General features: G+C 43.0%; 1 protein-coding gene across 2 annotated transcripts in view; it reads left to right on the top strand.

The window, feature by feature from the left end:
* Positions 1 to 3,332: 3,332 nt before the first annotated feature.
* STK32A (serine/threonine kinase 32A) overlaps positions 3,333 to 12,993 on the top strand; it is a 144,602-nt gene continuing 134,941 nt past the window's right edge. Inside the window, exons 1-2 of one of the 2 annotated variants that reach the window (XM_040453516.1) lie at positions 3,333 to 3,532; positions 8,408 to 8,555. In XM_040453516.1, the coding sequence (XP_040309450.1) occupies positions 8,504 to 8,555 (52 nt within the window). In that variant the 5' untranslated portion in view covers positions 3,333 to 3,532; positions 8,408 to 8,503. The remainder of the gene's footprint in view (positions 3,533 to 8,407; positions 8,556 to 12,993) is intronic. The other variant, XM_040453509.1, reaches the window with a different exon arrangement.

Here is a 12,993-nt window from a genome sequence, read left to right as displayed (position 1 = left end):
AAAAGTCAAGAACCATGTTAATGCATAAAGAAAGCTCATTCAAATGGCCTGGGGTACAGACAAATTCATCATGATCACCAAAGAGCACAAAGCCAGCGTGGCCAGACTGGAATGTGCAAAGGAATAGTGATTCTCAATGAAGCTGGACAAATTGGTAGGGAATGGATAGTATAAGGCCTTGTCTGCTGGAGTAAAGAGTGTCACTTTATTCTAAATGGAGTTGAAGCCAGTGGACAACTTGAAGTCAAGAATGGACGTAGCTGGCATGGTGTTGTATCAGCGTTTATGTTATAAGCCATGATATATTTTATATATATGTTATATATATATATATATATATTATATATTATATATATAACATATATATAATATATATAATTCTGATTATCTACTTGGAGATATATATTTATATTTATATAAATATATATATTTTTTAATTTTAGTTACCCGTTTATTCCGGTTATCTACTAGGACAAAACTTTCTCACTGGTTTCCTTTTCCCTTAATTCTCCTCTCCACTGGGGGGCTCCAGAGATTGTCAGAAGTATCTGGCCTGGTTGTTTCCCAAGTAACCTCTTGGTGTGGAAGCCTCCCCAGTGTCTCCCACAGCTATGTTTGAGAGAGAATAAACAACTGAATAAATGAAGGATTAACACACAATCAGCTCTTTGAAACAGGTCTGCATTTGATAGAGTGCATCTGAGATAGTAATGAGAATCACGAGTTCTGTACAAAACCTACCGTATGCGAAGCGTGACTAAATATACTAGGACTGATTAGTAGTTTTATTTTAAGCAAAAGTGACTATACCAACAGAAGAAAGATTTATAGGACAGATCTGAGAAGTGCTGGGGAAGAACCTGCCAGTCTGCTAATTAAAATGACAATCTTAATGGGGGGCACCTGGGTGGCTCAGTCAGTTAGGCATCTGACTCTTGATTTCAGCTCAGGCCATGATCTCATGGTTTGTGAGTTCGAGCCCCAGATCAGACTCCATGCTGACTGTGCTCTCTCTGCCCCTTCCTGGCTTGCATTCTCTCTCTCTCTCTCTCTCTCTCTCTCTCTCTCTCTCTCTCTCTCTCTCTCTCTCTCTCAAAATAAATACAAAATTTTTAAAAGGACAACCTTAACAGTTACCACACTCTAAGGGCTTATTCTTTGCTGCCTAGCACCATGTTAAGGGCAGTAAGGTATACATTATCTCATTTAATCCTCCACCAATCACAGCTGATACGAATGCCCATTATCCCCCTTTACTGAAATTGGTAAACTGGGGCTCAGGGCCTCTAAGTGACTTGTCTAATATCTCAGAAAATTATGCAGTGGAGCTGGCTTTTGGATAAAAGGCTGCCTGACTCCAAGCCCTTTATACTACTAAAGTGAAGAGGTATCCAGAGGCTTCAGTTCTAGTCTCAGCCTGTTTTCTGGCAATTTCAGTTTTCTCAGTGATACAACAGTTACCATTATCTCCTGGGAGGAGATAAGGTAGATAACACCAGTCTAACAAATCTGTAGTGAATCTCTAATGCCACGAAGATAACCCAAGGGTTTTTTAAACTACCAGACGTTAAACTACCAGACGTTACACAAAAGCAGTGTGTCTTGAGCCGGGTGCCTGATTTTTGCCTTAACAAAAACACCCTCTCCAAAAATTGAATTCCTTAAAAATTCGATTTATTTTTTTTTGAACCTGGTTGCCCTCTTTTGGAATTCAGCTCCAATTCCACATTAAATGTTCATTTATAGCATTTGATGCTCTCCCAGTTTCTTTATAAGGTGTCGGCAACAGAAGGTAAGTCTCTACCTGGTTTTACCACTAACCCACTGTGCAGCTTTGGGCAAATCCCTTCCTCCAGACTCCAAATGCACATGACAGAGTAGGTCAGTTGAAGTTCAAGGTTATTCCAAGTTTCAAATTACTAAGTAGGGTAGAATGTAGCTAATGACTGAGATAAGAGCGAGAAGAGAAAGTGGGCTAGCTTATAATACAACATAGCTTCTCCGAAATCTTTGTTTCATGAGTAAACTATGGGGCTCTTGACCATAAGGTGACCACTGACTTGTCCAAAAATTTCAGCAGATATATTTAAAGATGCTGCAGACACCATTCTAGGAGCTGTAACTAAACATCGTGAACAAAGCCAAAATGGTTTCCACACTCTGCAACTCTACATCTAGATAGATCAAAACAGGAGTCTGCAAAAAACATTTCAGCCACAGATGCGTTTTGTTTGACCAACACAGCTTTTTTAACATTTCTTAGACTTGCCAATGTTTTTAAATAATGGGAGATTTCACACAGAAGTTCTCGTTTCTAGCTTCTCTTTTAAAATCTGAATATTTGGCAACACTGAGCTGGCATTTCCACATGGCAGGGAAATGCTGGAGCTGAAGAGAAGCTGTCCCCACCGCACCCTCAGACTAGACCTCCACCCTCCATTGCTGCCCTGCTCCTCAACTGCCTATGATCACACACCCTCTTCGGGTCCAAGAGCGACCTGTGTACCAATTCTCTGGTGTCTTAGTGTGTGTGACTCTTGGGTTGGTGGAAAAAACAATAAAAAGTTATTTTGACCGTGTCGGTTATTACAAAGGGGACGTACAAAGAGCAGCAAGGGAAGAGAACATAGAAACTTCCAGCGAGATTGCCTTCATCTCTGTGCCCCTGTCTCCTGCCCCACCTCCGTAGGCAGAGGTGGAGCATTAAAAAAGATGCAGGGGGAAAATGAGGGACTGGGAGCCAGGAGACCTAGATCTGGAAGAGGTTCTCTCCGTTCATTGTATGTTACACTTGGCAAGTATTTTCCTTCTTCGTGCCTCAGTTTCCCAGCAGTGAAGGGAGGATATCTGCTAGACCATAATCAAAAGATCCTCCCTGTCGGATCCTATGAAATTCTCAATCCTCTCTTGGTTTTCCCACAATACTGGAGAAAGTCTTACCATCCCGGGCTGCAGGCCCGTACCCGCTCCCCCGCCCATCCCCTCCCACCCCTTCCTCGGTGGCGCTGCCCGGGTGTCTCGGAGGGGAGGGGGGGGTCACTTCAGGCCTCGGTCCGGGAAGTTGGGGCGCGCTCCGCGGCCAGCCGGCTCTGGACCTTGCCAAGGCGCCTCGGGATCCCGGCCGCCGGCTCGGAGCCGCGCCCGCGGCGCTGTCCCGCGTCTCGCCCTCCCCCGGCGACGCACGGACCCCAGGGGACTGCTCCTCTCCCAGGCGACTGCCCGGCGGTTTCTGGGGAGGGCGGAGACAAGGGGACGCCCTCGGGCTGGCCGCTCCCCGCCCTCGGCCCCTCCCAGAGGAGCCGCGCGCTCGGGTGGCGCTCGGAGCCCCGGCAGCCGCGTGTGCAGCCCGCCCCCGGCCAGCCCCGCGCAGCTCCGCGCAGCCCCGCGCCCGCAGCCTCCCGCGTCCAGACAGGTAGGCGCCCTTCCCGGCTCTCTTGCTCTCTCTGCGGTTCTGGGAGTCCCTCTGCTAGCCCCCACTCCCCGGGCGGACGTCCCAGCTTCTTGAAGGAGAGACGAGAGAACCAAGACCTAGGTGAGTAGTCGTCTGGATTTTTCTTTCTTTTAAATAGACCTGCAGACTAAGGGCACTGTCGGGAAGCTGGGAAGTTAGAGGCGAAGAGAAATGAGACAAAGGCGGGCGGTCAGGATAACCGACCACCAGCACATAGGGCTAGGATCTATTGTTTTGTGGCCCCACCTGGTCCCCCAGCCTCTCACTGACCCAGGGCCAGAACCAGTCAGACTTCAGTAAATATATGCTGGGTCGAGGTGACTGCGGGAGGTGATTCTGACTGCTTCTCTTACTCAGCTTCTAAACAAGCAAAAACTGCTTTCGATGGTTGGCTTCATCTCCACAAGGATGTTTTCCCCCAAAGCGGAAGGATCTGAACATTTTTACACAGATAAATAAAGTGTGGTGTATTCACACCATGGACTGCTATACAGCGCTTAAAAAGCAGAAATCAGAGCTGCAGAGATCAGCATGCCTAACTCAGAGAGCTGTAAATGTCAATGGCCACAGTAAGACGCAATGTAGACCACGATGTCATTTATATGACTTACTTTATTTTTTAAATTTTTTTTTAACGTTTATTTATTTTTTTGGGGACAGAGAGAGACAGAGCATGAACGGGGGAGGGGCAGAGAGAGAGAGGGAGACACAGAATCAGAAACAGGGTCCAGGCTCTGAGCCATCAGCCCAGAGCCCGACGCGGGGCTCGAACTCACGGACCGCGAGATCGTGACCTGGCTGAAGTCTGACGCTTAACCGACTGCGCCACCCAGGCGCCCCAGAAAGTGCTTTTATTTATTTATTTTTTTTTTTAAATTTTTTTTCAACGTTTATTTATCCTTGGGACAGAGAGAGACAGAGCATGAATGGGGGAGGGGCAGAGAGAGGGAGACACAGAATCAGAAACAGGGTCCAGGCTCTGAGCCATCAGCCCAGAGCCCGACGCGGGGCTCGAACTTATGGACCGCGAGATCGTGACCTGGCTGAAGTCAGACGCTTAACCGACTGCGCCACCCAGGCGCCCCTATATGACTTACTTTAAAACACACGTCATATTGTAAAATCATAGAAAGAGGACTGTGAAACATATACAGGATTTGCCATCGTTTCTGCCTTCGGGAAGTATGAAAGGGGAATTAATTTTGCATGAGGGTTAAGGTGGAAATAGTGTTTATCTGTAATTTTCGATGAATATTGAAATATAAACAATAGAGCAGAGTGGTGTTTTTCATGATATTTTCTTTCTTTCCTTTTTTCTGTATGTTTCTCAGTTTAAGTTCTGTTTTTCAAATGCAAACAAAGTAAGTTCTATGCACGTGCTGTGACACTGAACCTAAACAGTCCCATCAAAGTGGCAACTTTCTGGCGTCTTTACCTAGGTGGCCCTAACTCCTTAGAGAAAAGCTCACGGATTGACAGCCCCCAAAAGTAGAGGCGAGGGGTCAAACATTGGCTTTAGAGAGTGAGTCTGCAGTTGATAATCTGAGGACTGGGCAGGTGAGGGTAGAATCTGAAATTTCTCCTGTGTTCTTGTAAGGCATATTGCTCTTCTTCTTATAGTTGCTATGTTTAGGGTGTTCATTTCCACGGTGATCACTGTCCTCTTGACAGCTTGAAATGATACTCTGTAGCCCTGCAGACTTAGTTCCAGGAGGTCAGGATGGGTGTGGATTTGGCAGAAGAGAGTCCCATAACCCTTCTGGGCCCTATGCCGCAGAATGCGAAAGATGTGCCTTCATTTCCTGCCAGACAGTTTATTTCTAACTGGATATGAGGGAAAGTTACCTAAGTTGGTTATCCCTCTGGGGAGAAAAAGGCAAAGACAGTTCTGAACTGGATTGGCTACATGAGGGACAATGGAGAAACCACAACATATACCTCCCCCTTCCCCAAACATATGTAAAAGTGGTTTCCTGTTGACAGATTTCCTTCCTGCTAAAAATCACTGGATATTTGGTGAACCGAATTGTCTGCACATCAGGGTGGAACTCTGAACTGTGGCAAATTGTGATAATATTTCTCTCTCTTTCTCTGTCTTGACAACTTGCAAGGTCAATGCTGGGTACATCTTATGCTACAGGAACACGGGCTACTTGAGAAAAGCCTGAGGAATATAGAAAAATATAAGAATGACAGGATTTGGGGTGTGGTGTGAAAATTCTGTGTCCTGAGGTTTTACGCACAAAATAAAAGACAATGTGATCCCAGTCTATGGTGTGAAGAATCTCAGTTCATTAAAATCAATGTTGTCTTTAGGACCAAGGCTCTCTAATGTGATCCCTGGTTCACCCCTCACACGATTTCCCACTTATTCTGGGCTCTAAATGCAGTAATAAAACACAGAGCACCCCATTCGTTTCTCCCTGGCCCACAGTGAAACACTAAGGGCATCCCACTTGCTTTTTCCTCACCCCCTTTTGTACTGAAATTAAAAGCCCTTTATTTATTTATTTATTTATTTATTTATTTATTTATTTATTTTTTAGCGTAGATATAGAGTGGAGGTCTTTCTGTCTTCCTGATGTCAATAATCCCCCTGGGCTTGTTCCAGCCACCTGTTACCTTCCCCCTCCCATACCATTTAATTGGTTGCTTCCTAATTGCTGACTCTTTCTTTGCTCTCCATTTAATGATTCTTTTTAAAGTCCATAAGGCACTTTGCCAGCAGTTGGCTTCTAGTATGAAAAGTAGCATTTCCTTAATGAGTCTGCCTTCCAAATGAAGGCTTTACTTACATTTTCCTAATGGGAAAATGAGCTTTGCTTCTGGACTTGCTGAGGGGCTTCCCAAGTTTTTTTCAGTAACTCGTCCTTCGCCCAGGTTTGCTTGGGACACTTTCCTCAATTCTGTCTCTAATCTGCATTTTTGTCTTGTGTAACAAGTCCAAGAGGAAATCCATCAATAGGTGGATTTCAATACAGTATCGAAAAAATAATGTATAAGGAAATACAGTTACTATTAAAAATAGTATTCTATTCTTTGTAAATTATGTGCCAGGCATTGTGTGAACTGCCTTACAGACATTGTCTCATTAACTATATCCTATGAGTCGTGTTTGTCCCATGCATGAGGTTTGCTCAGGCATACACAGCTAAAATGAATTTTTAAATATTGTTTGTACAAAACCTGGATCTTTACCCTTTATTTTTGGCAGATCTGAAGATCTGTCCCCTGGGCTCATGTTTCTGCTTGGTGACAAAATTTTAGATCTGAGAGCGATGACTTCTTCTAGAGGGAGCCTGGATTCTCCAGGTCACCAGGGTCCCCACCAGGCACTGATGTCTTCCCCCTGGTGAAGGGCAGTCACCTGCATTCCTGCCTGGCTCTTGTAGGCATGTGAGCTTGTGATTCCTGAGGAAGGCCCTGTTGTTTCTTCCATTTTAAATTTTTTTCAATGTTTATTTATTTTTGAGAGACAGACAGAATGTGAGTGGGTGAGGGGCAGAGAGAGGGAAACACAGAATCTGAAGCAGGTTCCAGGCTCTGAGCTGTCAGCACAGAGCCTGACGCAGGGCTTGAACCCAAGAACTATGAGATCATGACCTGAGCAAAGTTGGGCGCTTAAACGACTGAGCCACCCAGGTGCCCTGTTGTTTCTTCCATTTTAGAGACAAGAGATCAAGTAACCAGCCATTAGTAGTTTCGGTTTCAGAACCAGAACTGTGGGGCACCTGGGGGGCTCAGGCGGTTGAGGGTCCGACTTCAGCTAAAGTCATGATCTCATGGTTTGTGGGTTTGACCCCACATTGGGCTCTGTGCTGACAGCTCAGAGCCTGGAGCCTGCTTCGGATTATGTGTCTCCCTCTCTCTCTGCCCCTCCCACTGCATGTGCTCTGTCTCTCAAAAGTGAATAAATGTTAAAAAAATTAAAGAAAAAAAAAAAAAGAAAGAAAAGAACCAGAACTGTGGATGCTGCCTCTCCTAACCAATTTCAGGGAAAGTAGTAAAGTGAACAAAGCTGCAAATGTACATTTTTTCAGGGCCTTTGGCTCTTACATATATCCTTTGAACTTCAGAGGGGCTAACAATCATGGAACACTTCCACTGTGAAATACTTTTTTACATACTGTCTCAAATCACATTTAATTTGCCTTTGAGGAGGGGACCATCATTATCTTCAACTTCAGGGGAAGGGGATAAAAATCACGTTTAGTGAAATTTAGCAATTTGCTGGTGTGATAAAGCCTAAACTCAGACCTTGTTCTTTTTACATTGTAGTACTTTCCAGGGTAGGAGGAAAGAGGTGGGGAATCTATCTTCATGACCAAAAATATTAAAGTTGTTGATCAAACATCAAAAGAGCAATTTTGAACCAATATATTTTCTCAAAAATGTGCAGAGTCACAATAAAATTTTATTTTTTTTATTTTGGGACTTGTTAAATAAAGTGTGGTTGACCACGTTTTAAACTTGTTTTCATACTTAGAGAAACACGTTGCTCTCTTTGGTCTTTGTAAGTCTGGGACCACTACTGATGAGGCCATGTGGTGGGTTCTCCCAGAGGCCTAATGTTCTGTTACTTGTGAAAGTATCATTTTTCTTTTTTAATTTTTTTTTCAACGTTTATTTATTTTTGGGACAGAGAGAGACAGAGCATGAACGGGGGAGGGGCAGAGAGAGAGGGAGGCACAGAATCGGAAACAGGCTCCAGGCTCTGAGCCATCAGCCCAGAGCCCGACGCGGGGCTCGAACTCACGGACCGCAAGATGGTGACCTGGCTGAAGTCGGACGCTCAACCGACTGCGCCACCCAGGCGCCCCTGAAAGTATCATTTTTCAATCACAAAAAGTTCTGATGTAGGGATACAGATTAGACTAATACTGCAGCCACAGTTCTGTGCTCAGGGTTCCTAGAGCACACCATATTATAAGGATTACATTTCTTTTTCTCTCCCAGGTATCGAACTCAGGCTTCCAGACCTCTTTGGAGTGAAAATGAATGTTTCTGTCAGGATAGTGTAACTGGAGGCTTCAGGTCTGGGCATATTTGACCATGGGAGCCAACACCTCAAGCAAACCACCAGTGTTTGACGAAAATGAGGATGGTAAGAAATATGTGATAACTGTAATAAAATACACAATTTTGCAGAATTCAAATATAAACACCTTGCTTCATAAGTAAATCACAGTGTAAATTTACACAGCAAAGCTGATTGCTTTGGTGTACATGCGCGAACCGAGTTACAAGGGTAACAAGTTACAATGGGAAGTTTAGTTTGTTACCTTATGTGCCCATGAACCTTCTAAAAATAAGTTCTGAACTGGGAGTTGCTAGAGGGGTGGAGGGTGGGGGCATGGGCTAAACAGGTGATGGGCATTAAGGAGCACACTTGGGATGAACACTGGGTGTTCTATGTAAGTGATGAATGACTACCCATTCTACTCCTGAAGCCCGTACTACTCTGTATGTTAACTAACTTGAATTTAAATTAAAAAAAAAAAAAAGAAAAGAAATAGATAAAAATAAGTTCTGTTTTGTTACAAAAGAAGGGGTGAACTAGCTGTTTGCCATAGTCAGGGGACACCGAGAAGCCTGCTACAATCTCAATTTTTGAGTCTGTGGATGGGCCCTTTTATTTTTTTTTAAATTTATTTTTGTACTGTTTATTTATTCTGAGAGAGAGAGTGTGTGTGCGCACGTGAGGTGGAGAGAGAGAATCCCAAGCAGGTTCTGCACCGTCCGTGCAGAGCCTGATGATGTGGGACTCCATCTCCTGAATCCTGAGATCATGACCTGAGCTGAAATCAAGAGTCAGATGCTTAACTGACTGAGCCACCCAGGTGTGCCTGGAAGGACTCTTTTAAACAAATATCCGACTGCTCAGGATGCCCTGTTGCCAGCCACTCGCTATTAACTGACAGGTGCATCCTTACTACCTATACAAAGTGTTGCAGGGAAACCCTTGTTTATACACTTAGAAAATGGTCTTCAACATTTTCCCATGCTTATTTCTGTGGCCTTGCTTTGCTTTATCAAGTAGTTAGGGTGAAAATCTAAAGACCTGTGATGTTACTTGATTTTTCCATCTCCGAAATGAAAAGACAAGTAGGCTTAGATTTCAATTGTTTAGTTCACTGTGTTCCCTATGTTATGCAGGAGGCCACAGAGAGTAGGAAAGAGAGGCTAGATTCACGTTTGTCACTTGGGAGGGATGTGTGTCACTTCAAGGTATTAGGATAACATTATAATGAGAAAATACAGAGGTCTCTAAATTTTCCTCACTTGAGCCAGCCTTTCTTTTCACGGGGTTCCCAAGAAATCTAGAGACCCAAAGGACTGAGGCAAATGGGAAATAAGGTACCACTTTCTAAGTACCTGCAGGGGACTCTTGTGTAAGTAAATTGGGGTAAAGTTAGGCCTAAGGAGCAAGCAGGTCCTTCTTAGCCCCCTGTAGGCCACCACCTTTTAGTTGTCCAGCCTCCAGCCCCATAAAAAGAAGAGCTGAGCATAGCCTCCCTAGGGGTGATGCTCTGAGTCTGTTTATACACACAGTCGCAAGGCAGAAATGGATGGGCAGATCCACCTGTGACGAGCCTGTCGCTGCTGGACAGGAGGAAAAGAGCAGGGATCAGGACGGCCCTTGCCCTTGTGGAGCTCATGGTCTAATGGGGGAAGGCCAACAATGAACAATGAAACAAATACATAAACCAGATAACTGGAGACAGTGTTAAAGCACCACCAAGGGAATGACTCAGTGACCGTACAGAGAGGGACCGGATGATGGCAGAGAGACCACTTGAGATAGAGCGTGGTCAGGGTTGGCCTTTCTGAGGAGGTGACATCTGAGGTGAAGCCTGAAAGATGAGAAGAAGCCACTCATGCAATGACATGAGAAGAATAATTCAAGCACAGGAAAACCAAGTCCAGGGTCCAAATAATGACAAAATCAGAAGTGAATAGTTGCCTATATCCTAACATTCTGATGAGCAGGAGTTTTTTATGTAATGCAAAGGGACTGTATTTAATTGCCATATTCACTTGTTTGTTTTTAAGACACTGACTTTTGGGAGGGAAAGTAGGACATTCTGAGCATTTAGCTTTTTGTTTTTGTTTTTATCAGTAAATCCTATAAATTCGATTTGGCTCTTTTCATAGCTCTATACTGAGCACAAGATAAAATTTTATTTGACTGCTATAAAGCTTCTGACCAGAAAAGAAAAACAACAAAAAGCACTGACTAATCAAAGAACATTCATGCCTACCTCATTTTTTTTCTCCTGATTTTTACATAAATAATCAAACTGGGCCAGAATGTAGGGCACTTAAATGAGCCAATTTAATTATTTTAAAAATACTGCGTCAAAGAATCCCAATCTGCGATGAAAAAGTGTTTAATATTTCCTTCAAAGTGTTTGCTGTTCCCAATGTATAGATTTGAGAAGAAAATTCGAATCAGTTTTCCCAAATAATATTTCAAGATTTCTCCTGCTGAAGTGTTTTGGTTCACTCTGAAGGTAATGAAGGACTCAGATGTTACCTGAGATCCTGTCCACTGAAATAAGCTGTTCTTGCTGGAATTCGTCCTGACACTTTGTATTTCATGTTGCTCCATATGATGGTGATCTTGAGAGAATCATTCTATTAGTTATTTATGTTGATCTTTGTTTTGTGAAGACAAAGTACAAGGTTTATAGTGCTGTTGAATAGCATAAAACCTGCTTATCTCATTCCTGTTACCTTCTGCAAAGTAGATCTCAAATTGTACTATTTTTTGGTTTGTTTTGTGGCCCACCTTTTATATTTGATGCAAATCTAAGCCCTAACTTCTTTTTTGGTTTTAAAAGATGCATAATAATGGAGCACCTGGGTGGCTCAGTCAGTTAAGCATCCGACTTCGACTTCGGCTCAGGTCATGATCTCACTGTTCATGGGTTCGAGCCCCATATCAGGCTCTGTGCTGACAGTTCAGAGCCTGGAGCCTGCTTTGGATTCTGTGTCTCCTTCCCTCTCTGCCTCTCCCCAGCTCAAGCTCTGTCTCTGTCTCTCTCAAAAATCAATAAACATCAAAAAAATTATTTAAAATAAAATATGTACCATTTTAACTATTTTTAAATGTATAGTTAGTAACATTAAGTATATTCACATTTTTGGGCAACCATCATCATCAGCTATCTGGAGATTTTTTTCATCTCCACAAACTGAAATCTGGTAGCCATTAAACACTAACACCCCTTCTCCTCTACCCTGATCCCCCAGCACCCCAGTCCTTGGCAGCCATCATTCTACTTTATGTCTCTAAGAATTTGATTATTCTAGGTACCTTATATAAGTGGGACCATATAAGATTTGTCCTTTTGTGTCTGGCTTATTTCACTTAGCATCGTGTTTTCAAGGTTTATCCATATTCCAGCATTTATCAGAATTCCATTCCTTTTGAAGGCTGAATAATATTCCATGGCGTGTATATATCACATTTTGTTCATTTTTGTTTTGTCAATGGACATTTGCTTTTTTCTGCCTTTGACTGTTATAACTGACACTGCTATTTACATAGGTGTACAAATATCTATCTGAGCCCCTGTTTTCAATTCTTCCAGGTATATACTTAGCAGTGGAATTGCTGGGTCATATGGTAATTCTTTAATTTTAGAGGAAGCACTACATTGGCGTCCACCTAATTATGTTTTGCATTTTGTGAGAGGAGGCCACCTGGCATAGTGGGAGAAAGCATGGGATCCACTGGTGGAAGGACATTTACACGGTTTAAATCTCAGCAGTGCCACAGACTAGCATTCTAGGTGTTTCTATGAGAAAACTCAAAGGAGATGTGGTCTGATTGCCCATCATCAAACACAAGAGTCAGTTTGACTAATTATAAAGTGTTCTAAGGGGACTTGAAATACCTTGGAGAAAAGTCCCCAAACCTAAATAATTATTAGTGAATTCATGTGGGGGAAAAAAAACCAAACCCTTCTATTCTTCAAGTTAATGAACCCCTGGAAACCTCAGTTTCTTCATATGTAAAATGTAAGTAATGATTGGGGATCCTTCATTGGGGTCATTGTCAGGTTACAATAAAATAATGCAAGTAAAACACTTAGTGAGGTGTCTCATATAAAGTAAGCACCTGATTGATGCTAGTTATACTATTATATATTAGCACAGAGGCACTTAGCACGAGCTCTTTACGGTACTTCCGCTTCTGAAAGAACCAAAATTGATTAAATGCAGCTCTGTGTAGATGCCATAGTGAATACGACCTATTCATAATTTTGTCAATGCAGTTGGACTGACATAATGGCAGATTTTACGGATATTGTGAAAACCTATATAAAAGTCCTTTAAAAAGAAGCCAAGTTACTGACTTCACAAAAAAACATAATCTCCTCTGGTTTCTCTTTCATCCCTCCCCTGGGGTGATTGTCTTTTCATTTAAGGCAAAATCAAAAACTCAATCGGCTGAAAAATCAATTACTTTTTCTGATTTAAACCCAAAGTTACTTAAGTAATCCCATTTGATCAACAGACATAGTGGCAAATGT

The sequence above is a fragment of the Herpailurus yagouaroundi genome, unplaced genomic scaffold (assembly GCF_014898765.1).
Source record: "Herpailurus yagouaroundi ecotype Mexico unplaced genomic scaffold, PumYag 29, whole genome shotgun sequence".
In the NCBI taxonomy this organism is placed as follows: Eukaryota; Metazoa; Chordata; class Mammalia; order Carnivora; family Felidae; genus Herpailurus; species Herpailurus yagouaroundi.
This window is presented reverse-complemented; position numbering and strand designations above follow the sequence as displayed.